The 26,980-nt window shown below is 57.1% G+C and overlaps 1 protein-coding gene across 4 annotated transcripts in view; it reads right to left on the bottom strand.

The window, feature by feature from the left end:
• Window positions 1-26,980, bottom strand: part of OTOF (otoferlin) — a 92,910-nt gene that overhangs the window by 11,652 nt on the left and 54,278 nt on the right. For 3 of the 4 annotated variants that reach the window (XM_045054827.1, XM_023252024.2, XM_019827790.3), the window contains 24 exons: window positions 21,311-21,442; window positions 17,736-17,798; window positions 17,264-17,348; window positions 14,541-14,700; window positions 13,996-14,182; window positions 11,832-12,018; window positions 9,848-10,071; window positions 9,280-9,388; window positions 8,585-8,765; window positions 8,346-8,466; window positions 7,658-7,758; window positions 7,447-7,537; window positions 7,187-7,303; window positions 6,696-6,848; window positions 6,126-6,315; window positions 5,921-6,045; window positions 5,439-5,573; window positions 4,577-4,738; window positions 4,277-4,396; window positions 3,658-3,819; window positions 3,394-3,556; window positions 2,759-2,889; window positions 1,193-1,222; window positions 664-795 (listed from right to left, as the gene is read on the bottom strand). In XM_045054827.1, the coding sequence (XP_044910762.1) occupies window positions 664-795; window positions 1,193-1,222; window positions 2,759-2,889; window positions 3,394-3,556; window positions 3,658-3,819; window positions 4,277-4,396; window positions 4,577-4,738; window positions 5,439-5,573; window positions 5,921-6,045; window positions 6,126-6,315; window positions 6,696-6,848; window positions 7,187-7,303; window positions 7,447-7,537; window positions 7,658-7,758; window positions 8,346-8,466; window positions 8,585-8,765; window positions 9,280-9,388; window positions 9,848-10,071; window positions 11,832-12,018; window positions 13,996-14,182; window positions 14,541-14,700; window positions 17,264-17,348; window positions 17,736-17,798; window positions 21,311-21,442 (3,261 nt within the window). The remainder of the gene's footprint in view (window positions 1-663; window positions 796-1,192; window positions 1,223-2,758; window positions 2,890-3,393; window positions 3,557-3,657; window positions 3,820-4,276; window positions 4,397-4,576; window positions 4,739-5,438; window positions 5,574-5,920; window positions 6,046-6,125; window positions 6,316-6,695; window positions 6,849-7,186; window positions 7,304-7,446; window positions 7,538-7,657; window positions 7,759-8,345; window positions 8,467-8,584; window positions 8,766-9,279; window positions 9,389-9,847; window positions 10,072-11,831; window positions 12,019-13,995; window positions 14,183-14,540; window positions 14,701-17,263; window positions 17,349-17,735; window positions 17,799-21,310; window positions 21,443-26,980) is intronic. The other variant, XM_045054828.1, reaches the window with a different exon arrangement.

Here is a 26,980-nt window from a genome sequence, read left to right as displayed (position 1 = left end):
AGGGACACGTGAGGAAGAAGAGAAATGCACTTTCTGGAACTTGCAGTCAGTGTCAGCAGACAGAAGCTGAACGTGCACAGTCGGGGAAGAATATTTCACAGCCACAGTGACTGAGATGTGCAGGATGAAGCATTGTGAGGAGGTGCAGGAACTACTAAGAAACCATTGCTCCCTTTCGGCCTCGGCTCACATGTTTCTCTTCTTCCTCAAAGGTCACCTTCCCCGGGAAGCCTTCTCTGACTCCCCCAGGCATTGCTCTGGCTTTGTCGTCACACTGTAGTGTAGCAGCTTTCGTGTCCATTTGCCCAGTAGACCGAGGGCTCCTTAGGGCAGGTATGGACTTATCTTTGGCTCCCACAGTACCTAGGAAGGTGTCTGACTCATCATACATACTGAAGAGATGTTTGTGGAGTGAGTGAGTGAAGACAAGAGGAAACCTGGCCAGGGAAGGTAGACTGGACCGCCATTTTGGAAGAGGTGGGGCCTGAGCTAGAACTTGAAGGATGTGAAACAAGTGCGCTCCAAGCTCATGTTGATGGAGTCGGGGAACTGGCCCTGGTGGGGATGGGAAAGAAGCTGGATTGGAGGGGCCGATGTGGAGTCTGGGTCACCTCCCCTAGCCCCATCCCTCCTTGGCTCCCCAGCCCGGGCCTGAGGCCTCACCTCCTTCATGGTATCGATGGAGGCAAAGTACTTGGACCACCAGTCCAGCATGCTCTCATCGGGCTCCTCCTCCTCTGGCTCTTCTGAGCTGCCCTTTTTCTTCTTTTTCTTCTTCTCTTTCTCCTCGTCAGCCTGGAGGGGTGGCCAGGTCCAGAGTCCCGCATACATCCCTGCTCCCTGGCCTTTCCCAGGGCCCTAGACCATCCAGGGGTCCCCCATCCATTCTGACCATCTGCTTCTGGGAAGCCTTAGACTCCGTGAGGCTTCTTGGGGCCACCAGTGTCAAAGGGTCAAGGGCCATGTTTTGTGGAGGAGGATGCCATGGCCCAGAGAGGCTCATGACCTGTCAATGTGAGGGGCTTTGCTGCCTGAGTAGTTCTCTCCTTCTGCCTCTTCGGAAGGGTGTGCTGGCCCCGAGCATCCAGGGGCTGGGGAGTGGCTCAGTCCCTGATGTCAGGCCCCTTGGCCTGATACCCTATGTCACTGCAGGGTCCTCTCTCCCCAAAGCCCCCGATGGGCCCGCACTCACCACATCCACCTTGATGACGGCATCAGAAGTCTGCAGAGGGGAACCAAGGAGACAGGGGCAGAATTAGCTACCAAGGGCGTGAAGCGGCAGGCGGTGTCCATCCAGGAGAGGAGAGGAGAAGAGCGGGAGCTGAGAGGGACCTCGTGCAGGGCCATTCGCCACGAGCCCCTGTGCTCTGTGGGCCTTGCCCTGACAGGAGCACACTGCCTGGTGAACCTGAAAAAGGTCTGCTTGGCAGATGTCTCCTCAGACTTTCAAGGACGGTGGCTCTCAACCCCGGCTACACGTCAGAATCGCCGGTGGGGGGGGTGCTTTACAAACGATCAGTGCCACGTTGCCACTGAGTCCAAATGTGGGGGCTGGGCACCTGCACAGTTGTAAACCCCCCAGGTGGTTTCAGTGGGCATTGAGGGTTGGGCAGGGAGCCTGACCCACATGTGCTGGGAGTTCGGTAACGGTGGCCGGACAGGGTCAACTTCAACCCTACTCTCCCCCCTTACCAGGGCAAGGGCTTTAAAAATTTAGCGGAGGCACACACAAATGCGTAGCTGAAGAGGGCCCTGGTGAAAACGCCCCAGCAGAGCCCAGGGCCTGGGGAAAGGTGGCGAAGCTTGGGCCTGTGCTGTCCTCTGTCTTGTTCACTGATGGTCTGAAATGACAGGGCCCACCCCCGGCCCCAGGAGGAGCCCCCGGGGAGGGAGCCGAGGGGGCATGGGATCTCCAGGCCCAGCCCCCCAGCAGCGGGCTTTCCCAACAGTGCTGTGGGCCAGGCCCTGGCCCGTACCTGCTCCCTTTCCTGAGAACCATGCCCAGTGCTAACTCAGCCAGCCGGCGGGGACTCTGTGGGGTTAAGTAAGGACTGTGGGCCAAGGGAAGGTCATTTCAGACCAAGCTCAGACCTCAGAAGCTAGGAGGAGCCCCAGGCTGTGTGGAGCACGTGAGGTCAGGAATGGGATGGAGATAACGTGGTAGGGAAGAAGCCCACATCCAGCCCCGTGGTGCTGTCTGGACTCAGGATGGCCTGGTTCAGGCCGGCCTCCTCCCCACCCTCCCCTGCAGGTGCCATCTCTGCATCTAAACCCCAGAGGCCAGGTCCCCCTCTGGCAGATAAACGTCCCCTAGTCCCAAGACCAAGAGGAAGAAGGAGCTTCCGCCTGGAAATCCTTCCCCAGCCCAGGCCTAGGCAGGGCTGCTCTTTAAAGGCTGGGATGGAAACGCAGGGACCTTCTGGAAAGAACGCTGGTGTTCACACAAGGAGCCTAGTGTCTACGTGGTGTGGCTTGTTGGAGTAAAAACAATTACAGGCTATCACCTCAAACGGTCACTGCTCCCTCTGTCTCTCGTACGTGCACACCACTCGCTCGTGCACGTGTGCACGTTCACATGCACACTCAGGCATGCACACGCAGGACCGACAGTCTTACATTCCAGGACAATGTTTGGATGGACCGCTTGCACACGTAGCTAGGGTGGGCCCTCGACCGTGACATGCCAAAGGAGGCGGCCCCGCTCGCGAGAAGTGTCACACATTCCCAGCAGGCGCAGGACTGACCCCACGCGCCTTACCGCGTCCAGCTTCACCATGGTCTCCAGCTTCCGGACAGGCACCTCTGGCTCCATGTTCACCACGACCTCCCCTGGGGGGTGAGAGGAGGGACCGCCATCGCACAGCACACGGCGACCCCGAGGGAGCCTGCCTGGACAGAGAGATGGACAGACAGGCAGACGGACAGAAAGGAGCAGGAGTAACAGTGAGAGTCGGAAGTGGCTGGAAGGACCAGAGGCCTAAAGCTGATTCTGGAACTTTCTGAGGCAAGAGGGAGGGACACAGCAGTTGGGCATACGGAGAGGCAGAAAGGGAGCCAGAGAGAAGGCGGAGCTGCAGTGAAACAGGGGAGGTTGGGCTGGGAGGGAGGCTGGAAGGGAGGCTTGGGTCTCCTCCAAGAGCCGGTGGAGGAAGCCACCTGCCCCCGCGCCCTCTAAGGGTGTGTCTGGCTCCAGCCCTTTCTGGCTCTAGGGCGAGGGGCGGCCAAAGGTAGCCTTGGCCCCCAGGATGGGGCCTCCCCTGGCCTCCCCCACACCCACTTGGGGATGCCCCCTGTGGAGCCAGCTGGCGGCTTGGCTTCGAGGCCTGGACTGCGGGCAGGAGCCCCTCCCATGGGCCGATGCAGCCGGGCCCGGGCTTCGGGGTGTGGCCGTACCCGTGGTGTTCCAGTTGGGCGCCGAGCGGTCTGGGGGCCTGTAGATGAAGCGCCTCAGAGAGCTGACGGCGTGGGAACCCACCAGGGTGTAGCGGCCGAAGGCCCGGCAGTCCACCACTCGGATGTTCAGGGGCGGGTGCAGCAGCTCGTTCTCCGGGAGGTCCTGGGGGATGTGGGCCGAGGGCAGCCCGGGCTCAAGGGGGACCCGAGGAGCCGGGCCACCCCCAGCCACACCAGCCGCACCCCGCCCCGCCCGGCACCCACCACTTCAAACCACTTGACGAGGGTGTTGAAGTTGGGGTTCTTCTTGTAATTGTGGATCAGGGACGACTGCACCCCCTTCCCGGCACACTCGATGTCTACCCGCGGCCGGTCCACCTGGGCCAGGTTGACCCGCTTCAGGTCCCGCAGGCCCCAGAAGAGCACCTGGGCCGGGGGGAGAGGAGAACCCCCTCAGCGGGGCCGTTTGAGGGTGGGCTGGGCCCCCTGAGAAGGAACTGGGCTGTGGGTGGGCAGCAAGACTGGAGGGGCAGGGCCCCGAGAGCTGATGAGAGGCAGGTGTCCCTAAGGCGCTTCGGGGCGAGGGTGGGTGTGGGGGCGAGGACAGGAGGGCTGGGGAAGGTCCCAGAACGAGGCAGTGTAACTCAGTGCAGGCTGGGCAGCCACTGGATGGGGGGGGGGGGGAGCTTGGCTCTGTGCTGGCTCTGGGTGTGACCTTGGACAAGTCACTTTCCCTGCTAGGCCCTCAGTCTCCCGGGTGCCAACCACGTAATGTGTGCACAAGAGCCCTGCCGGAAAGAGAGTGAAGGGGGCAAGGAAGCCAGAACACGGCAGGGCCTGTCCAGGGCAGGGACAGGAGGACCCCGATGGAGCCCTCACACACCTCGATTCGGTATTTGCTGAGCACGGGCCGGATGCCGACGGGCACAGGCATGATGGGACCTCGGTCCATGTCCCCCGGGCCGTTGATGGGTGGCAGGTCTGCCTTCCCCGCAGGCCCAATCTGGGGAATGGGAGTCACAGTATCACACTCTCCTTCCCCGTGAGTTCTGTGACAGGTGAAATGGCCGATGCCCCGGGCCCCTGATGCCCCGGGCCACCACCAGCTTCGGTCAAGCCGGCCTCGCGGCGGGGCGGGGAGGATAGCCGTCCCCGGCCCTGGCCCCCCTCCCCGCGGCCCCACCTGCAGCAACTCGAAGGCAGCCAGCAGGTCCCCGGCAGTGGCGTTGCCGCGGTAGATCTGGTAGTACTCGAGCTGGGGTGGGAAGCGGGGTGGACAGTACGCCTCGTCCGCCATCTTCACCAGGGGCTTGGCAAAGGTCCGGCCCATGAAGTCGGCTTTGCCCTGACGGGACAAATGAACGAGGTGGCCTCCCAGGTCCTGAGTTGACCGCGCACGTTCGCGCCTGGGATCCCGGTCAGTCCTCGCCGTAGCCCCGGCAGCTGAGGGGCGGGTGCGACCGCCCCATTTTACAGATGGGGACGCCAGGCCTTAGGGCCCACCGCAGACTCGGCCAAGGCCACGCTGGCAGCGAATGGCAGACTCGGGACTGGCAGTGAGATCGTCCTACGTCTAGTTCAGGGCTCTCGGGGTATCCCAGCAGCTGGAGCGGTGGCTCCCCGGCTCTGCAAGGGTCGCCTCAATCCTTGCTTGCCCACTCCAGAGCTCCCACGGAGAGCTGTGGGGCCGTTGCTGACTGCAGTAGGTGTGGGCAGGGGGCTGAGGGGCCCAGGGACATGGGCAGGCTGGCGGTAGCAGGCCTTGCTGGCAGATGTCCTGGCGATTCTGGGCCTGAGCTGGGCCGGTCTGTGGCAGGAGGTAGGGACACCCTGGCCCAGCTCCTCCCTGAGATCCCGGCGGCCCACGGCATCGGGAAGGGGTTGGCCGGCAGTGACAGGGCAGGAGACGTGGCTGCTGACCCACCCCCACCCCAGCTTCCCGGCCAGCACCCTGGTGCTGGGTGCAGACAGCCGGAGGTGGCTGTCGAGGTAGGTGCAACACAGGGACGAAGGCGTAGGTCCCTGGTTCCGGAGCCCACCCGTACCATGGTGTCCTGGTCGTAGATTTCGATGACGATGATGGGGGGGTCATCCCTCAACTCATGGGCTTCGCCATATAGCTCCAGGTTGTCAAACACCAGCATCTGGTCCCAGGTGGGGCACAGGGTCTCATTCAGCACCTGTGGCACCGGGCAGCGGGACGGTGGGTAATGGGCGGGGGGGGGGGAGGTGCGGGCAGATACATGAGCAGGAGTCACCCCCAGTCGCCACAGCTTCCAGGGACTCCAGGGAAAGGGGTGTCATGTTGGTCCCAGGGCCCCTCCCAACCCCCATGTCTTTCCTTTCCTCTGTGGCGGATGCAACCACAATTAAAGCCTTTACCAGTGTGGTAGGGGCCTGCAGACATCTGCGAGGCTGTCCTCCAGGGATCTGGGGTGCTGGCTGATCTGTTCTTTCAGGTCCCACACACTCACAGGCTCCCCAGTACTCCAGAGCAGAGCCACTCCCTCCTGCCCCGGGCCCTCACCTCCGTGCACTGACTCTGGTTGATGAAGAAGACGCGGGCGAAGGGGTCCGAGAGGCCGCTGCTGTCGGCAGCGAAGAGGCTGCGAGCCTGGTACATGTGGGCCCGGAGCTGGAACGCCTGCTTCTCTGTGGGGTAGAGCAGGCTGAGGCTCCCGGAGCCGGGGCTGGGAGCCAGGGGCGGCCCAGGCCCAGGGGCCGTCACTCACTGGTGTAGACCAGGCTGATGGGCGGGAAGGCGTGCAGGCCCAGGCCCTGGGCTGCCTTGACCTCCTCGAAGCCGCAGGGCAGGCCGCACAGGAAGTCCTTGCGCTGCTTGCTCAGGCCCAGCCACAGGTAGAGCTCCAGCTTGGCCTGCACCGTCCAGCCCACGGAGCCGAAGCCCCGCTTGCCCGGCAGCTGGGGGCGGGCGTGGGGTCAGCTGCCCGGCCCCGTGGGGTGAGGGAGGGGCGGGGGGCCTGGCAGAGGCCTTGGTCAGAGCTGCCCCTGCCCCTCCACAGCCGTCCCACGGGACGGGGGGGCGGGGGAGGGGGGCTGGGGTGGGAAGAGTGCGGGGCGGGGGGGGGGGGGCCAGGCGCTGCCCCCTCCCCTTCTTGCTGTTCTCTCCAGCTCTTCTCTGAGCACCTGCTACTTGAGGGCTCAGGACTGCCAGCCCCAGGGCTGGGGGCCCACTCCCTCCAAGGGGAGGCTGATCCCTTGAAGGAAGCCGGATGCAAACCCTGGCCCCTAGCCCCACCCCTGCATCCCCCCCCCCCCAAGCCTCGCTCCCCTTCTGGCACCTTGAGGAAGAGCGTCTTGACCTTGGCGCAGTCCTTGCCCAGTTCCTCCTCAACGATGGAGAAGAGCAGGTCCTTGGAGGGCACCCTGGCGTAGGCGGTGCGCTTGTTGTTGTTCATCATCCAGATGAAGACGTCGGGGATGCTGTGCTGAGGCTGGGGTCAGGGCCGAGGGGGGCCGCTAAGGGAGGGGTCCTGCCACGGGGCCTGACTGACCCTCAGCATCTCTGCCTCAGAGGGCCAGGCCTGGGTCTGCAGAGCAGAGGGGACCCGGATGCCGGGTCCTCCTTCCCCTCCCACGGGTGGAGTGGAGAGAACACACGACGGGACCAAGGGCTTGTTCACCACCCCCGTCCCCTGAGGGCTGTCAGAGAAGGAGGGGCCTCCTCGGTGGTCCTGCCCAGCCCCTTCCTGTGCAGCAACCCCTTCCCCGCTCTAGTCACTCCGGTTTAGGGGACGGGCACCCCCTCTCCGCGCGCTGACGGGGGCCACACCTCGTCCGCCAGGAAGCGCAGTTTCTGCAGGAAATTCTGGCACAGCCTCAGCTTGTCCCGCACCGTGTGCCGCTTCACCTGTGCCCGCAAGGTCTTGGCCTGCTGCCCCATACTCTCCTGTGTGTGTAGGGGGGGTGCTATGAGTGGGGCTCAGGCCATGCTGCACGGTGGAGGGGGCTGGCCCCGGTGGCCGTGACCTCGGAGACGGATGTCCCCCCACCACCTCCGGCACCCTCCCCCCAGCCCCGGTGTGTCCTCACCAGCTCCCGCATGCAGGACTTGAGGCGCTCCCTGTCCAGCCTGGTGCGGGACGAGTGGCCCTGGTCCTTGTCAGCGAGGGAGAGGAAGCGGCTGGGGGACAAGGGGGGCAGGGCTCAGCGGAGCCCAGGGGCCAGCAGGGGGCCTGCAAATACCTCCTTCCTTGCCCAGCCCCCCCCTTCCAGCCCCTCGCTCCCCACCCTCCCGTCTCACTAGCAGCCACAGCTGAGCTCCTCCAGGACACCCCGCAGGCGACGCTCCGGATAGGACTTCTCTGTCTTTATCATCTCCTGCACGTCATTCAGGCCTTCTTCCTGTGGCCCCGGAGTGAGGGTGTATGCTGAGCCCCAGCCCCCCAACCTCAGCCTCCCCAGACGTCTCCCCCCATGCATCAGGGGACCGCGGGGCTAGCGACCTGGTACCTCTCATTGGCGCCATGCTTCCCCGCTCCCTTCCCCAGGGTCCTGCCACTTTATGGAAACCACCAATTCCCCAGGTTCTGTTTCTTCCAGAAGGAAGAAGCCCCCTCTGGGCTGTGGGGCTGTGGTCCCGGTGGACTTGCTGGGACTGGGCAGAACTCAGGGCTAGATGGGGGGTGGGAGGGCAGTGCGGGCCACAGACAGAGGGAGTGGCCAGCGGCCCCCAGGGGACACCAGGACCGGATGGGCCAGGACCCCCGGACTCCACTCCAGGTAGCCCTTGGGCCCTCCGCCCACTCCCGGGACATGGGAGCAGGGACAGGAACAGAGGTCCTGCTGGGGCTATTCCTGCGATCCCCACCCCCTGTCCCCCACCCTCCCCATGGCAAGCTGCTGGGCAGGCTGCCTTGTGTGTTGCAGGGGAGGCTCCCAAGCTGGGCGAGGCCCTCCGAAGCACCCCGCGCCCCCAGCCTGGCCCTGACCAGCTTGTCCGCGATGTGGTCCATGATGTTGGCGTTGTAGAGGCGGCGACGCTGGTCGGGCCACCAGCTCTTGATGTAGATGCAGGGCTTGCGCTCCAGGTAGGGCAGATGGAAGTAGTTCCTGGGTGGGAGGAGGTGGGGGGTTGAGGACTGGGGCCCCCGGAGGTGGGAGGGCCAGGCCGTGAGAGTCGGGAGGCGGCAGGCAGGGCCTCTCAGGACCTTCCATGCACTTGGCTCACCTGTCGGTGATCTGGGGCCGCATGGGCGGAGTCGAGGACACCGAGGCCAGGTCCCCACCCTCACCGGCATCTTCATCACTGGAGTTCTGGATCAGATCTACTTCTTCCTCATCCCCAGGCTCCTTCCGGGGCCTAGGCCGCTGGGGTCGCGACAGGCCATCAACTTCATTCCCATAGTTGCCTGGAGGCAGAAAGCGGTGGGTGAGGGCCTAGAGTCCTTTCCCCCCCAGGCTCCTGCCAGCTGATCCACTGCTTCGGGTTTGTGGGAGCGAAGGGGTGAATCAGGGAGTGGGGAGGGTGCCACGAGTCTACCTGCTGGGACAGGATAGAACGCTAGCCAGGGGAAGGCGCCCACGTCCTCCGCCCCTTGCGAAGATCTTGCTAGCGGCCCTGCTGACCGCTGAGCTCGAGGTCCAGCTTCGGGCATGGCTGTATTCCTACTCTGTCCCCTCTCCCTTCTGCAGGGAAGACTTTCTTCCTCATGTCCGGAACACAGCTCAGCCCTGCAGGTGGTACCCCTGTGGGCGGGTGTGTGCCCTCGCGTAGGTACACTGGGTACTATGTGGGTGCTTCAGGACGTGCGAAGGGAAGCGGTCAAAGTTTCCCTCCCCTGCCCCCGCCTGTGGTGCAGGGCCTGGCGGTCACTACCCAGCAGCTCCCAGGCCTGAAGACCCCTCTGTGAGCCCAGCACTCACCTATGGTCACCTCAAAGGTGATTGGCTTGTCGCCATTTTTCCGGTCGATCATTGAGGCCTCTAGGAAGGCTCCGAATAGAAAGAATTCTTCCATTTTCCCCGTGCAGCTCTGTGGGGAAGGTGGTTCAAACCATCCCCAAACCTCAGCAAGGATGTTGGGCCCGGTGCCAGGCTTCTCCCTGCTCCTTTACAGACGGGACTTGTAGGCTGATGGTGGGGGACATCCCACCCCATTGTGGGTGCCGAGGCCCAAATTCTTTTGCCTTCCGGCCTGGACATCCCTGGACAAGGACCACCATGGCCAGGAACAGGGCAGAGATGAGGCTCCGTTTGGGGACCTCCAGGCAGAGTCAGGCACAAGCAGTAGGAAGGAACAGAGGCCCCCAGCAGGGCGCAGGCTTCTGCTTCCCTGGGAAGGAGGCCTCGTCATGGGGTCTTGCCCTCTGAGGCAGACAGGACAGCCACAGGCAGAGCCCAGGCCCAGGCTGCCATGGCGGGAAGCGGGCTGAGCTGGGGGCTCTGGAGGACAGCCCAGCGCCCCCCCTCCCCCCCGCCCCCGGGACCTCACCTCCGAGACAGGCGTGGCCTGCTCCACCTGCACCTCCGTGGAGCTGGTCAGCTCAGGATTGGAGGTGTCCAGGATCTCCACCGCCAGGCCCAGCATGAGGCGGGCGCGGAACGACACGCCCTCCCCCAGGCCCTCATTCAGGTCCTGGTGCTCGTCCAGCAGCGTGTAGTTGCGTGTAGAGCCGTACATGTTCACCCAGGCCGGGCCCAGCGTGGGCAGGAAGCCTGTGGGCCACGGGGAGAGGGACAAGGGGCTCACCCGGGGTGGTGAGACCTCTTGTGGGGGCTCCGGCCTGCACCTCCTGGTTGCAGAGCTGAGGACCCCGTGCCTTGCTCGGTGAAATGTCTGAGGCCAGAGACAGCCTGCGGGCCGGCGAGCGGCTAACAGGAGGCTGCAGGGAGAGCTCGCGTCTGCTGTGCGTGGGCAGGCTTGGGGCGGCCTTCCCCCTGGCCAGGAGCACTTCCCTGGGTCACGCTCCCTGCTTCCTGGCATCTGGAGCAGGGCTGCCCACAGTCTACTTGAAAGACGGATGCCAGCTCGTCTCAAACTCCTCAGCGTGGCCTTTTGGCCCTTTGCTGCCTGTGTAGATAGGCACCTCACCGGGCATCCCACCCGCTTCCGCTGACCTCCCCCTTCCTCTCCGAAGATCCCCCCTCTGTCCGGGGAGGCCGGCCCAACGCCTCGTCCCTACTAACTTCTCCCGTTTGTTGGAATTTGTGGTCTCCTGTGTGACACAGGGTCCAGTTCTGCTGCGTGTGCTTTGTTGGTTTGGTTTTTGTTCTGCCTGGTTTAAAACAAATTATAGCCTTTTGTAGCAACGCGGATGGAACTGGAGAGTGTTACGCTAAGGGGGATAAGTCACACAGAGAGAGACAGATACCATATGTTTTCACTCTTACGTGGATCCTGAGAAACTTAACAGAAGACCATGGGGGAGGAGAAGGGAAAAAAAAAAGTTAAAGAGGGAGGGAGCCAAAGCATAAGAGACTCTTAAAAACTGAGAATACACTGAGGGTTGATGGGGAGTGGCGGGGTGGGTGATGGGCATCGAGGAGGGCACCTGTTGGGATGAGCACTGGGTGTTGCATGGAAACCAAGTTGACAATAAATTTCATATTAAAAAAAACAAATTATACCATTTAAAAAAATCAAGATATACTTTACAGGATATAAAATTCACCATTTTAAAATGTGATCCTTTACATAATAGAAAGTTCGCCATTCTAAAATGTGCATTTTGGAGGTTTTTAGTATATTCACTGTGTTGTACAACCATCACCTAATTCCAGAACACTTGCACCCCTTCCCCCAAGAAACCCTGTACCTATTCGCAGTTAGTCCCACTTCCCCTCCCCCACAACCACTAACCTACTTCCTGGTTTTACGGATTTGCCTATTCTGGACATTTCGCATAATATTTCTGGACGAAATATTTCTGGACATTTCTGGACGAAATCATATAATATGTGGCCTTTTGTGCCTTTGGCCTTAGGTTTTGAGCATTTGGTAGCACATCCGCCTCTCTAGTCCCCAGTGAACACCATGAGGACAGGAATGGACACTTCTCTTGCTCTATTTCCCTGGTACCCAGTGCCTGGGTCCTAGAAGGGGTCAGTCCCTACGAGTCTGTAGATAGGGACTATGGCAGCAGTCCACACACATATATATATGTAACCTATATGTATACACACATAATTATTTTCATCTTACAGATGGGAAAACAGGTTCAAAGATCACACAGCTACTAACTGTCAGGGCTGGGGTTCAAACCCAAGCAGCCTGGCTCAGGCAGGCTCTGTCAGCTCTGTGCAGACCTGAGCCATGACTTTCCTTTGAGGCAAGGGTTGCTGACCAAGCCCTCACGATGCCCAGGCCCTTCAGGCTGAGGTGTGAGATGGTGGAGGTGTGGAGGGGGAAGGGGGGAGGTCTTACTCCCTCCTTCCGTTCAGTCCCCTCCCCCCTAGCCCAGTCTCCTGCTGCTGACCTTTGTCTCCATCATTAGAAATCTTGCGCAGGTCAATGAAGTGGGTGCCGATGGCCACGTCGTTGACCTTGTCGGCATCTCGGATCTGCACCTTCATGCGCTTGCAGAGGGGGGGGAACAGGTCCGTAAAGACGACCTGCTCATTCCACAGTGGCTCGTAGCTGCTTTTCTGTACTGATGTCTTGCCCTGGTGGGAGGGAGCGAAGGTTAGGGTTTGTGTGTATGTGTGTGTGTGTGTGTGTGTGTGTGTGTGCGCGTGCATGTACACATATGTATGGTGTGTGTATATCACATGCATGCATATATGTATACGTATGTGTGGTGTGTGTATGTGTGTAAGTGTATGTGTCTATGTGGTGTGCATATGTGTGCACATGTATATGTGTATATGCACATGTGGGGGTGTGTGGGTACATGTTTGTGTATGTATGCATATGTATATGTGTATGTATGTATGTGGGGTATGTGTGTATGCCTGTGTGTGCGTGTGGTGTGTGTATGCATGTGTATATGTGGGGTGTATGTATGTGTATGTGGTATGTATATGCATGTGTATATTGTGGTGTCTGTATATGTGCATGTATATTATATAATGGTGTGTGTATGTGCACACATGCATGTATGTGTGCATTCATGTGTGTGGGGTATGTATACATGTGTACATGTGGGGTGTGTGTGTGTGATATGTATATATGTGTGTGTATGCATGTGTGTATGTGTGGGCTGTGTGGATGCATATGTGTATGTGCATTATGTATGCATGCATATGTGTACGTGTAGGATGTGTGTATGTGTGGAGTGTGTGTATGCATCTGTGTATGTGTGATGTGAGCATATTTGTGTGTATGTGTATGTGTGGCATGTGTGTATGTATATGTGGTATGTGTATATGCATGGGTATGCATGTGTATGCGTCATGTGTATGCATGCCCATGTGTATTGTATGTATGTATATGGGCTATGTATATATGCATGTGGTATGTGTGTATGCATGTGTACATCTGGGGTGTGTGTATGTGTATATCATATGTGTATATGTGTGCATATGTGTGTACGTGTGTATGCATGGTGTCTGTATATGTGCAATGTGTATGTGCACATATGTATGTGTGTGTATTCATGTGTGTAGGTGTGGTCTGTGTGTTCATGTGTACATGTGAGGTGTGTGTATGTGATATGTGTATATGTGTGTATATGTGATGTGTGTATTTGTGTGTATGTGTATGTGGGATTATGTATGTATACATGGTATGTATATACGTATGTGTGTATGTGTGTGTGGGATGTGCATATACACGTGTATGCATGTGTATGTGTGGCATGTGTGTATCCATATGTGGTATGTGTACATGTGTGTATGCATGTGTGTATGTGGGATTGTGTATGTATATATGGTATGTATACATGCATGTGCACATGTGTGTATGTGTGTATGTGGTATATATATGCATGTGTGCATGTGTGTATGTGTATGTGTATGTGTGTGTATGTGTATGTATATGTGGTATGTGTATATGCGTGTGTATGGATGTGTGTGGGGGATGTGTGTATGTATGCATACGTGTATGTATATGTAGGTATACGGGGCATGTGGTATGTAGGTATGCATGTGTACATCTGAGGTGTGTGTATGTGTGTATGTATATATGTGTATATGGATGGTGTTTGTATGTATGCATGTATATGTGTATATGTGCTGTGTGTGTGCACACATGTATGTATGTGTATGTGTGTATTCATGTGGGGGGTATACGTGTATGCATGTGGAGGGATGTGTGTGTGTATATGTGGTATGTGTATATGCATGTGTATGCATGTGTGTATGTGTATGTGTGGCATGTGTGTATGTGTGTGTGTACTTATATCCGGCAGGCGCTCTCCCCCATTCCAGCCTCTCAGACTCTCCTCCCTTTCAATGTTCCTGCCTTAGCTCTTGGTGTCTAGAACACAGAGGCAGGGAGGACCCCCAACCTGGCCTTGGCCCCAGCCCCTCTCAGCTGGAGCTCCCCTCACCTCTCACTCTCTTCCAATGCACCAGGAGATCGAAGGCGTCACCCGGCTTCTGATTTTGCCCACATCCTCCTCCAGACCCCTCCCCCAATCATCCCGCACCTCTAACGCTTCTCACCCCAAACCCAGATTCCTGTATCCTGCACCTCAGTACCTTCTGGCCGGCAAAGAAGACTTGCACGTAGGGGTCAACCAGGTCCTTGTTCTCCCCGATGAACGCCTTCTTCACATTGGCCATGAGGCTGGTGTTCATACGGGGCAGCCCTTCTGCTCGGTAAATCTTCACGTAGAACCGGGCCCACTGGCGTTCGGGGGGCACCCCCTCGGGGAGCAGCAAGTTCCTGCCAGTATATACAGCTAAGGCTGTGGTGGCCCGGCCTGGGCACCCCGGTCCTGCCCTGGCGTCGGCAGACCTTTGGGGCCCGGAACAATCTCCGTGAACTCCTGCCCCCCCGGCCCCCCTCCCCCACGCCCCACCGCCTCAGTCCTTCCTCTCCTGGGAGGAGAGTCTGTGGATGCCGAGACCAGCCCTGCCCTCGGTCTTTCTTGGAGGAGCTGGGCTGTCTGGGGGTGGGCGAGGACAGGGGTGAGGGAAGTGAGGGGTGGGGTCTGAGGGCCAAGTCCTCCCCAGGGTCTCCTGCTGGGGAAAGGAAGGATTAGGTCAGGTGTCCAGGGGCTGTGGCGGGATGGGAGCCTCACCCTTCAATGTCATCCTCGTCTGTCTCGTTGGCCTTGTGGGGCGTCTTGATGTTGTCCCCCTTGCCCACCACGGCCACGTCACACTTCACGTAGCCCTTCAGCCCGGCGGAGATGTCGTCGGGGTCCGACAGGATGGCCCACTTGTGGTGGAACTGGTGCTCTGCAGTGGCGAGGGGTGGGGACTGCACCTGCCGCCCTGGGACAGCTGCAGAGCGGCGGGGCCGAGCGTCTTTAGGCCCCCGGTCCCCAGCATGGCCAGGAGGAGACAGAGGCTCCCAGAGGGGCGAGCAGCTGGGACAAGGTCCCGCATCCCTGAGTGTGGTGTCTTTGAAGAGAAGACCCTCCAGACTGGTTTCTTGGCCCGCAGCCCTCCTAGCCCACCCCTGCGGACAACCTGCACACAGCTGCCGGACAGAACCTTCAGAGAGGCTTCCCCTCCCTCACTCCTCCTTTCGAACCATCTGGGGCTCGCCAGTGCTTGGGGTATCCAGACCACGGACCTTGGCGTGGTCTGTGGGGCCTCCCGATTCAGCCCTGCCCGGCTCACCCCACTCATCCCGCCCTTCCCCTGTGCTCCTGCGGGGCCTGGCTGCTTACTCCTCTCTGAACAATTCGAGGCGCTCTTCATACCCCTCTGCCTTTATAGCTGCGGTTCTCTGAGCTTGGAATGGCTCCTTCCTACCCTTCCCCCATTCGAACTTCTCTGACACCTGCCAGGGAAGGCTTGTTGGGCTGGGAGGTTGCAAGCACTCCAGGCCTCCTCTATGAGGTACCAGAGGATGGGCGTGGCCTCGTACGACCCTTCCTCATCTCCAGCAGGGAGCAGTGGTGACTGAGCAGTGTCCCGAGGCTGCATCTGATGGCGCAAATGTGGTCCTGCCAGGGTGAGAACAGGCCCCGGTCCCCGGGAAAGCCTACCAGCTCCATAAGATCCTGCTACCACTGACTCCCAGCAGCACCCAGGAGTCCCGTGCCCCTGGCATCGTGCTTCCAGCGACTCCGTGGCTGGGTCAGCGACCAGGGACTCATCGGGGAGGTCAGGCCAAAACAGAGGCCTTCAGAGTGCAGACATCAGTGCCCCAGCTGAAGGGGCCATGTGGCTTCAGGCTCCTCTGAAGGGTACCAGGCTCAGGAACAGATTCAGGAGAAGCAGCAAATCTGGCGGTGGGTTACCCTAGCGGAGAGCCTGGACTTTGGGTCCCCCTGGGCCTGGGTTCGCATTCTTTTCCTTTCCCTGGACCCGCTATGTAAGCTTGCTGAGCCTGTTTTCATGCCCGTGAAACGCAGTGATGATGTCTACACGGGGCCGGGGGGGGGGCGGGGTAGGCCCGCTGGGACGGTGTGCAATAGCCGGGTGCCTGGCACTTAGCAGGTGCTCCGAGTGGCGGTGGTTCCCTCACCAGAACTCTACCGCTGGGAAGCCCAGGGGCCCACGTCAGGCGCCTCACTCACTCTCCAAACCCCTGCTACCGGTACGGCGGTGGGATGCCTCCTCAAGGATGCCAGTGTCACGCCAGCCCACGGCCCACAGCGGGGACTGCTTCCCTGGGAGGCACCAGATCGAGACTGGCCCTCTTCCCTGCTCCCTACAGCGCTAATGGTCACCGGGGCCACCCTCTGCTGAGGACCACGGCGTGTGTGTGGCAGTGGAAAAGGCTGGCCTGGCAGCCGGGAGACCAGGGTCTACTCCCAGGAGGCTCCGGGCAAGTCTCTTCAGTACCCTGGGCCTCAGTTTCTTCATCTTCATAGAAAAGCTGGACTAGATGTTTTAAGGTCTCTTGCAGGTTGAGTGTTCTATGATTTTGTGATGTTTGTGTGTATCACCTTGGGTCTGGGCTCCGATTCCCTAGTCTAAGTCACAGAGCGTGCACCAGCCGAATGTCTACGAGGTCGAACCGGAAGAAAGCGCCAATTTATTTAACTTAATAGTTTAGTGGCACCTTGTCTCATCTGTAAAATGGGAAGGAACGCTGATGCCTACCTCCCTGTTTCGTGAGGGTCAAATATGACACTCTGGGTGACATTGTATTGTCCCTGTCCAAGGGCCCAGTGGAGTCATTATTGCCTCCTGAGTGGTGGGTTCACTTCAGGGACACGGGCTGGGGCCCGGTGCCGGCTTGGATGCCCGTGGTTCCCGAGCTGGCCGTGTGCTCAGTTAGTCATCATCATCTGGCAGGCTGAGGGCACCTCCCCTGCCCGGCCCATGCCTCACGAGTCCTCTGGGCCACCCTCAGGGTTCCCTCACCAACCGCATCCAGTGTCGGCCCGCGGGGACCCACAATGCTACTAGTCCCCACAGCCCCTCATGGCTGTTCTCGGGAGGCCCGGGTCCCTCGATGGATGGTCGGCGGGCCCCGCATCCCTCAGAAGCCGCCACACTGCATTTGTGGGGAGGACAGTGTGGCTCCGTGGGCGTCTGGAGTCACACAGCCTGATTTCGCCCCAGACCGACTGGGTGACTGGGGGGAAGCCCCAGTGCTTCTCTGAGCCCTGGGTCCCTCAGGTGAAAAAAAGGGGGTGATACCCTTACCCTGCGGGGCTCCTGTGAATCCGGCAGCCTGAACACAGGTAGTCACGGCGGCCGTGTGCAGCACCCCATCATGCCACGCCCCCCAGTGGCCTCACACTGACTTTATGGTCCTGGCCAGGCTTGGCCCAGGGATCACCAGGGCGGGAAGGACGGTGAGTGCCACACTTGCTGAGCTGTGGGCACAGATACTCACCAGGCTGGGAGTACACAGTTCCCACATCCATCTTGAAGGACCCCACCAGGGTACCGCTTCGAAGCAGGTTCTTGGAGTGAATCACCTTCCGGGCAGAACCACCAGCCCCCAGTCAGGTGGGGCAGGGCTGAGGCTTTCCGCGGGGTAGGGGTGAGGTGGTCTGATGGTGGCACCACCTGTCTTTCTGGGCCATGGAGCCTTTCGGTGAAGCGGGAGGGCATTTGGCAGGGCAGGGACGGCTCGCTGAGGCTCAGCATCGATCTCTCCTGCCCTCATTTTTGCTGACTGCCAGGTACGGGTCACTAGGTCAGACCCGACACAGAGGCACCTGGCTAAACAGGTGACAGGGGCCCAAATCAGCCCGGCTGTGTGTCTGGGCACGGGGCTGCCTTTTAACGGTTGGTCCGCCCGGAGGGGTGCCCTTTTGGAGGGCACACGAAGGTGCAGTTTGAGCTAGTGGCTCCCCACTCACCGAGATCTTGATGATCTTGTCGAACATGACGTCCGGAGAGACGTGGAAGTCGAAGACGAAGTACTAGAGGGGGAAGGACCCAGAGCTGCTCTCACCCAGCGGACAGCGGCTAACGGCCTAGGGCAGTGATGAGTCCCTCCCTCCTAGCAGTGCCCGTTCGCACTCTGGCCATTTCCCCTGAGCCCCAAAGTTCAGGCGAGCAGCGGTGGTCGCCACTGGTCCCCCCCTGACCCCGCGGCAGGTGGGAGCTGTGTGGCTTTGGGCAGCACCCTGTCTGAATCTGTTTCCTGAGCTGTGAAATGGGGGTAACGACACCCAGCTCAGAGCCTCGGTAAGATATCACAAGATACCGTGCAGTTAATAGAGGCAACACAGTGCCCTTAAGCCACGATGCTCTACTGCCGAGAAGGTCTGTCCTGATTTCAGTGGCCGTTGAAATGTAAAATGTGGTGGGTGTGACCTGCCTCCCTGAGCTGGGAGCTGCCACTCACCCCCTGCCCCATTTCTCCTGGCCTTGGTGTACAGGTGCCAGGAACGACAGTAGGGGGCAGCGCACAGAGGGACCACTGCTTTGGTGAATGTGTGGGCAGAGACAAGGAAGAAACGTTGCCAACAGGCTTCGGGTCAATGTCTAAGGAGAGTCCGTTCCTGGCTTCTGGGGACTCACACTAGAGCACTGTGGGTAAGAGTGCTGCCTTTAGAACCAGACCGACCGAGTTTTTACTGTTAGGCCAATGGCTTCCTCCCTGGGTCTCAGTTTACCACCCTGGGATAGTGCTCGGGGCTGCCGTGTTGAACTGCCCCAGGGGCACCATCAAAGGGGGGGGCGGGGTTTGGAGGCCTGGTCGTGAAGACTGAACGAGCTGACCCTTGTTAAGCGTTCAACCCATGAGGGCACGTGGTCAGTGCCCCGTACACGCCAACTGCTGTGGGTGACGCAACATGTCCGGGTGGCACTGGCCGGGGGCACTGAAGCTCTGGAGAGGTGGGTGGAGATCTAGACACACAGGTGACAACTGACGCCTTGGGGCTGGGGGCGGTACCCAAGGAGAGAACGGGAAGGGACCGGTCCAGGGCAGGGCTCCAAGAAGCAGCAGAGGGCACAGGGAGCATGTCAGGAAAGGCAGTGGGGGAAGGGCTGGAGAGAAGGGGAAAGGAACAGAGAGGCCCCCCGGGGGGGGAGGGGGGGGCCGTGGAGAGGATGGAAAAGGCTGGGCAGTCAAGAGAGAGGCACGTGGACTTATGCTTAGGGACCACATGGTCTTTGGCGACCCAGAGGAGGACAGTTTCAGTGAAGCCAGCGGGCAGAGATGGAGGCATGACTGGGAAGAGAGGCAGTGGGGACAGCCCACATAGTTGGACTGTGAGTGTGAGGACAGAAAGGGGTGGTCACTAGGAAGTACGTGGGATTGGGAAAGACATGGCTAGTTGGAGGGGTGGGTGGGTGGACAGACAGACAGACTTCTAGTTCCTGTCCCTGAGCAGTGGGGTTTCCCCTAGTTGTACTCGGAGAGAATATTCAAGAGTAGAACACCTTACAGGCAAAGGAGGAGCTGAGGGAAAAGTGAAGGCAGAGTTGGGGGCGCTGAGTGGACTGGGTAATGCTAGATTCTATGGGAAGAAGAAAGAGAAGGATCTAGGGCAGAGGGGAGAGTGGTTTAGGCAGAAGGAAGATGCCAGTGACTTGGACCAGATGTGCCCACACAGAAGGGGTCTTGGCCTGGACTTGAGCAGTCAGGCTGTTCTAGGAGGGCAATGGCCGTGAGCCTCCCTCCACATGAAGACAGGTCTCGAGCCGGGCAGGAGGCGAAGGCTCGGCCAGCCGTCTCAGAGCTGTGTCAGCCCCAGCAGAGCGAGCTAGCCAAGCTAGAACCAGAATTTTGCACTCTCGGAGTGGTCTTGTGGTCATATTCCTCGTGTTTCCCGAGCATATTTCCCTTGTCTAACCACCTAGAAGTCTGCTAAGTCGTGCTGATTGTTCTCATCTCCCTCCCTTGCGTTGAGTGGAGTCAAAGGAAACTTCCCGCCAACTCGGAGAATTAGCCAGAAGTAGTACACCCCTGGGACCAGGGATATTGTTCAATGAAGAAGAACATGGCATAAGACAAGAAGCAAAAGAAAAGAAAGCCCCACTTTGGGACCAAGAGGAATCACGGGAAGATCATTTGCAGTGGTGGTTCTCAACGGGGGCGATGGGGCGGGACATTTGGCAAGGCCCGGAGACCGGTGGGGGTTGCCACTGGCATCGAGTGGGTAGGAGCCAGGGATGCCGCTCGACATCCCACCATTCACAGTCCAGCCCCTTATACCAAAAACCGGCCCCAAATGTCCACAGTGATGAGTTTGAGAAACCCTGGTTTAGAGGAAACAGAAATTAAATCAGAGCTACCTGGGTTTGTGAAAAAGAACAAACGTGATGGAGAACAAATTTAAGATTCACGTGAGCGGAAGGAATAGTCTTGGTGCATATAAACATGGGGTTTGGGAAACTGTTTCTAGGCTAGAAGTAGGCGGTGGCCTGTTCAGGCAAAAACTGTCATCTTTGCGGCCCCCGCGTCCCCAGGCATGGGCTTGAAGCGCAGCACATACTCAGCAATGTTTGGTTCTCTCCTCCGGGGGTGGGGGGGCAGGGGGGGCGGGGAGGGAGTAACCGTCTGCAAAGTGTTACCCAACGCTTCCAGGGACACGCCAGGCTCTGAGCTGGGCCACAGTGATGCAGGAGACCGGGAGCCTCCAGTCCACCAGGGACAGAGACACGAAGGACCAACCGCAATTCAGAGACGTTATTGCCACAGAAAAAAAAGTGCATTGACTTCTGACCCAGAGAGTGCAAGGAGGACCGCTCCGCGGCAAGGACACTTGGCCTGGGCTCTGGAGGGTGAGTAGGAGTTTGCTGGGGACACACAGAGTGGGGCGAGCAGCTCTGTTTTCTTGGGACGGAGGAAGCAAGCTGGACGAAACACGAGGTGTGCGGGGCGGGTGCGAGGTGAGCCTCTGAGTCAGCCAAACGTGGCTTTGCCACATCAAATAACCATGGAAGGCCAGGGGCACCTGTCTCCATATCCATTAAGGGAAAGCAGACTCTTATCTACGTGGGAGGCTTTTCCAGTGAGGGATGTGCCCTGATGTAAGATCAGAGATGTGGAGGCGGAATTTCCTGACTCCTGGGAAGGTGGCTACGTGGGGCTGGGGGCTGGGGATTTCCTGAGCACTGGTGTCCCAGCCAGGCGGGCCTGTGGACTTTTTCTCTCTCATGCCCTAAGAGTCAAGGCCAGTGCTCTGGGAGGATCCCCACAGAGGTTCAGGCACCATGGAGGCAGCCCGGCAGACAGGGTGACTCTGGCCCTTAGCATCTGGGCAAGGACTTTCTTCAGGACCTTCAATGTCCCCTCGTGTAAAATGGGCTTAATGGGTAGTAACAGCACGGGCCACCCCCTTGCTGGTAGCCTTTCGTGCCCCTTGACTCCCAGCTGCTCCTAGTGGGCCTGGGGGGGGTGGTGCCGGTGGCTGGAGCCCAGCCTCCTGCCACATTTAGGGAAGTCTCATCCCCCCACCCAGGGCCACAGGGCACTGACCTCATTGTAGTAGGGGCAGTTAGTGGACTCCTTCATGGATGTGTACTTCTTGTCGTCGCCCACCTCCACGCACACCACGGGGTCCATGTTCAAGCCCACGAGCTGCCGAGCCTCAATCACAGTGATGCTGACCTTCGGGCGGGAGAGGGGGAGGCCAGAGGTAAGCCGCGTGAGCCTTGCCGCTCGTCCTCCTGGAGTCGGGGCCCAGGAGCAGGGAGCCAACAACGGACTTGGGTTCCAGCCCGAGCACTGTCTCTAATCCGCTGCGGATCCCGGGCTCTTTTCCCCACTAAGCCTCAGTGTCTTCATTTATAAGGAAGGGCGTGGGCTGGATAAGCTGGAAGTGTGTGTTGCAGTTACCAGGGGGGAGGAGAAAGGCGCTGGTTAAAAACCAGGGTCTCTGGTGTCCCTGCCAAACTCCAGACCGGCCCAATCCAACCTTGGGCAGTGGGGCCAGGCATCAGTATTTTCAAAGCTCGCAGGGATTTCAAGTGTTCCCCCAGCCTCCAGGGCTCCACCTCCGAGAGGGCTGCAAACCACTCCCTGGGTTTCACGCGCTCAGGGATTAAGCTTTCTATGTCTTCATTGATGTGCCTTTATTTCCTGCCCCAGCATCTCTCATTTTAAGATTGCAGGCCTCCGAGAGCGCTTCGTGTTTCTGGATACCCCCCCCCCCCCCCCGCTTTCCACATTCCTGGCTTCCCCCTTTTGTTTAATCTGTTTGGGAACCTGAGCCACCTTTGCTGGATTGATGCTGTGTGTTTTGTGGGTTCTGTGTCTTTTCAGGGGGCGTCCAGCTCCCTGGAATCTTATGTCTATGCTGGGAAGCCCTTTTTAAGTTGTTCATTCATTCAACAAATGTTCATGTTCTGCACTGTTTGTGCAGAGCCTGATGTGGGGCTTGATCTCACGAATTGTGAGATCATGACCCGAACTAAAGTCAGGAGTCGGACGCTTCACCGACTGAGTCACCTAGGTGCCCCCTGAACCTTCATTTTAAGCCATCAGTTCTTGCTTTGGATTTGGAGGTGTCAGTCCCCATTGGGGTGGCCATGACAAAATAGAAAGAGGCACAGGTTTGGGTTGGCTGGGCTGGCATTCAGCCCCAGACCTTATACATGACCAAGGGTGAGAGGAGGCACCCGTGCAGGCTCACGGAGTGAGCTCTAAGTGGAAACACCATCCATCCACAAAGTTGGGTGAAGGTTAAATGAGATAATGTGTGTCACATAAACAAGCTCCAGAAAATATGAGCTATTGTTATACATGGCTTCTCAAAGTCTCCCAAAAAGGTAGGGTCCTGTAGATGCTTACGATCGTTCCGTTTGACTCTCTCGAACTTGCGTTTCAACAAAACAGCCTGTGCTAAGCTGGTGTTAGCATTTACCTCAGCTCATTCCTCCAGTGAAACTGGGGGCCTTACTTTTTATACTTCTCATCTTGGAGATTCGGTATTTCAACCGTTGTGCTTTGATGCAACTTCTAAATACGATTTTACTGAAGAAAATCATGTTCCCGTTTCATAAAAAAAAAACTGTGACCATGAAAATGATCATCCACTGTATCCATCAAAGTCTTATAAACATTCCAAGGGCCAAGAAGAATCCACACATCGAAACTAACGATGTTAAGAAAAAGAAAAACTTCAGTGCCAATGAGAACATTGCCAAGAAAGTATACAGAACTGGAGCCTGAATATTGACTAATGGAAGCAACACTTGAACTACGAAAGTGAGCATTTCTATTTGGAACTTGAAGTGCCAAAGGCAATGAAGCTCAGACTCCAGGGCTCTGGAGAAGTTTAATAATTACCATTTCTTCAGGGAGCTAAAAAGGAAATATAGCTAATCAACTTAGCTCTGGGAAGTTGCCTGTGAAGAGAGTAGGCAGGCACTACAAGTCCTTCTGGAATATTCTTGCACAGTAGTTTATAGGGTTTTAACCTCTACGAAAGTTTGTATGCCAAAGGCTTAAAAAAAAAATCTCATTAGATTTTCCCACAATTAACCCCCTCCATTAAAAAATAAAAACACTTTCTGTAACTCAAGACTGGAAAGAAGACAGACACAGTTTTGGCATAATAAGGCAGTAAGATATGCCATCAAGAGATTAACCTTCCAAATGTGAGCAGTTGGTTAGTTTTTATGTTTTTTATCCAGAGGCCCAGGTGTGATGCCAGTGTTTTTGCCCTCTCCTCCTTCTCAGGACCCAAAGTCTCTACCTTCTTCTACTGAGCAGAGCCAACAATGGTGAGCAACCCTGGTTGGAGCTCTGACACCCAGGAGGGAAAGGGTGGGGAGGGGAGGAGGGCAGAGGGTTGAAAGGAGCAAAGGGTGGGGGCGTGGGAAGAGAAGGGCTCCAGAAGGTGCTGGAGGGGTGGCCAGCTGAGGGGTGGCCCTGCAGGGAACCCTGAAACCATTGAGGTTACTGTATGGTGTTGGTGGGGGAGGGGAGTGTTATTCTTGCTGCATCCCCGTCCCCCACCTGGGGCTCTATGGCGGGGGAGGGGCATATGTCACTTGGACTTGAAATTTAAAACAAATTTTGAATTAGTCAGTCAGAAAAAGACAAATGTCATACGACTTCACTCATACGAGGACTTTAAGAGACAAAACAGATGACCATAAGGGAAGGGACACAAAAATAATATAAAAACAGGGAGGGGGACAAAACAGAAGAGGCCCGTAAATATGGAGAACAAACTGAGGGTTACGGGAGGGGTGGTGGGAGGGGGGATGGGCTAAATGGGTCAGGGGCATCAAGGAACCTACTCCTGAAATCATTGTTGCACTAGATGCTAACTAACTTGGATGTAAGTTAAAAATTAATTAATTAAAAATAAATAAAACAAATAAAACAAATTTTGAGGGAGGGGATTGGCCATCCTTTCCTTCCATTCTCCAATCATCAGCGGAGGACTTGATTTTTCCAGGGTAGAAGATGAGAAGGCCAATAGACCCATGAAGGGCCTGACTGGTCAGCTGATCGGGGAGACTCTTGGTAATTGCCTATTCAGCCCTCTCCTTCCAAGATAAAGGGCCTAATCCCCAGGTGGCTTCATGAGGCCGTCACAAGGAACAGTGCTGACTGTAAACCTATACCTCTGTCCTGGAAGAACCCAAGAGTCATGGTGCTCTGTGACCTGCTTCCAAGGGATCCGATTGTGCCGCAAGAACATCGGCGGGGAGCTGGAGACAGCAGGTGGCAGGCCTGTGAGAGCTGCCCTTCTGAAACACCCTTTGCCTTTTCTCATCTCCAGATGGCTGAGAAGGGACATGGCCAGATATGCATTTTGAGAAGATCAGTCCAGTGGTGGCATAGAGGTTGGCGTGGAGGAGGCATTATGAGGGTGGGGAGATCAGACAGGAAGTGGGTGCAATATTGCAGTTGAGGCTGGGGTTGAGGGCCAGTGGCAGGGAGATGATACAGAGGTGAGAACGTATTAGGTCTTGGCGCCCAGAAGAGAGGGCAGGGAACACACTCAGGACCCCATGACCCACCGAGAACATGTCTGCTAAGTGCTCAGATTTGCTCACTCTGGTGGGGGAAACTGCATATTCGCTGGGATGAGAATGTGGCTTCTCGCCTTGGAGATGCCAATAATCAGGAAAGGGTTTGCACATTACATACATTCTAACCAGAAGAAACAAAGGGGATGGGTATGCCATGGCCTTTTCCCTGTTCCCAGTCCTCGGGGTCCTTCCCAGATCTGAGTTCATCTAAGTCCCTCTCCTCCCACCAGCTGGGTGCGCTTTCTCAGGTCTTTCTAACTGGGCAAAGCCAAGTTCTCCAGAGAGTGACATTCCTGTGGTAGGTTTTCTTGCTTTCTACATTGTATTTATTGGAAGTAAGAATAAATCCACGCTCGTACCCTCAGAGCGCTCTGTCCAAGTGTGTCGATACTTATAGTTGAGATGTGAACGAGCCTGTCAGAAAATACTGTGTTACTCGGTTAAATACGACAACTGTTCTGTTCAATTCAGGATGTTTGCAAAGTCTTTGGCGGGGGAAAGTGGGGTCCACTTAATAAAGGTCTCTGTCAGGAAGCAGTTTGAAAGAGCTTTGAAAACAAGCAGTAGGTAGTGAGCCAAAGATAAATGGGGGGGGGACCAGAGGGGGTGACTGTCCAAGAGGCTCAATTAGAAAGAAATTAGTCACTCGGACTGCTTCAGTTGGACACCCTTGCACTTGAACCCTGAGTTGACCTTTGAATAACTGTGTGACCTAGGGTAAGCTCCTTACTCTCCTTGTGCCTCAGTTTCTCACCTATGAAATGTAGTAATACTTATATTTAGGAGGGTATAAGAATTATATTAACTTAAATGGAAAACACACACACACACACACACACACAGCTCCTAGCATAGTACCTGTAAGCCTTCTAGAAAATAACAGTTATATTAACCATTTTCTACGTGCCTTTACATGGCAGGCCGGTGACACTGTAAAGGAAACAGTACCTGGAAATACAAAGACAAACAGATCTTTGTCCTTTGGAATTTTCCTGTTCTCAGAAAACAGAGGAGCAGAGCCCTGGGCCCAGCCCCCTAGGAAAGCCTTCAAACGTCTTACGATATTCTGTGTTTGGGTTTTGGCGGAGAGGTGAGGGGGCGGCATTTCCCAAACCTCCAAGGAGCCCAGTGGCTTGAGGCTGTCTAAACCACAGGTCCAGGGCCAGGGTCACTTGACACTGCTTGGGGCTAATTTTCAAGCACCTGGAAAGATGGCCACCAACTGGTTGAAAACAAACTGAAGCGAGGATTAAGGGAGACAAGGTGTGTCCTTGAGAAAACATGACCAGATGCACCTGATACAAAGACAGATACCTCCTCGTCCTTTATATCATCACCTGAACGAGGTGGCCGGGGGGCTGTCGCCTTGAAGAAGGGGTGGTGTGCATAGGGTCGGGGAGATGAGCGTTCAGAGATAAAGCTCTAACCTGGGAGAGGAGGCTCACTCTGATTCTGGGCCCGGGTTCTGACACTTTGGGCAGGCGCTACAGTGGTAGCCAGGCGGGGTCTCCTAAAGGCTGTTTCCTCTGACCAGTGAGCACACTCACTCAGTCCTAGGAATGCCCAGGCCTCTGACCCATATCTGGGTCTTGTTAGACCCCAAGTGAAGGGTCTAGAGCAATGGGTCGTCCATGGGCCCTTCTGGTTTCCAGTTTATAAATAAGTACGAGGTGCTTCTGGCTTGTACGTTAGTCCATCGTGGATTGTGTTAGTGTAACTGAGTATCTCAGGCTCTGATCAACTCCGCAAGAAGAAACAAAATTGGGGGTGTGGCCCTGCAAAGCCCATGATCGGGCCCCAGGCCTGGAGGGCTGTACTGGGGTTCAGACGCGCTGTGTGGCCCTCTCTCAACAGCTCAGCCCTGCTCGTGACACATCCTGCCTGCACTGTGGCCACATTAACAATCCTACAGCTTCAAATTTCTCCCTATCTCAGTCATTTTGTCTCCAGTTTTAGAAACATACAAACAGAAACATTAAGCGTTAATTTCAGAGACCAGAGAAGAAAAAGAAAAAAAAAAAAAAAACCCACCCACATTCTCACCATCTATGGAAAACCAAGATTGACATTACATCACTTCTGGCATTACAAACAATGGAAACAACAATTTTAAAAAGCACATCAAAAAATCTTTCTTCAGGGGCGCCTGGGTGGCGCA

The sequence above is a fragment of the Felis catus genome, chromosome A3 (genome assembly GCF_018350175.1).
Source record: "Felis catus isolate Fca126 chromosome A3, F.catus_Fca126_mat1.0, whole genome shotgun sequence".
Lineage (NCBI taxonomy): Eukaryota > Metazoa > Chordata > Mammalia > Carnivora > Felidae > Felis > Felis catus.
Note: the sequence above shows the minus strand (reverse complement) of the source record. Positions and strands in the feature narration are given on the sequence as shown.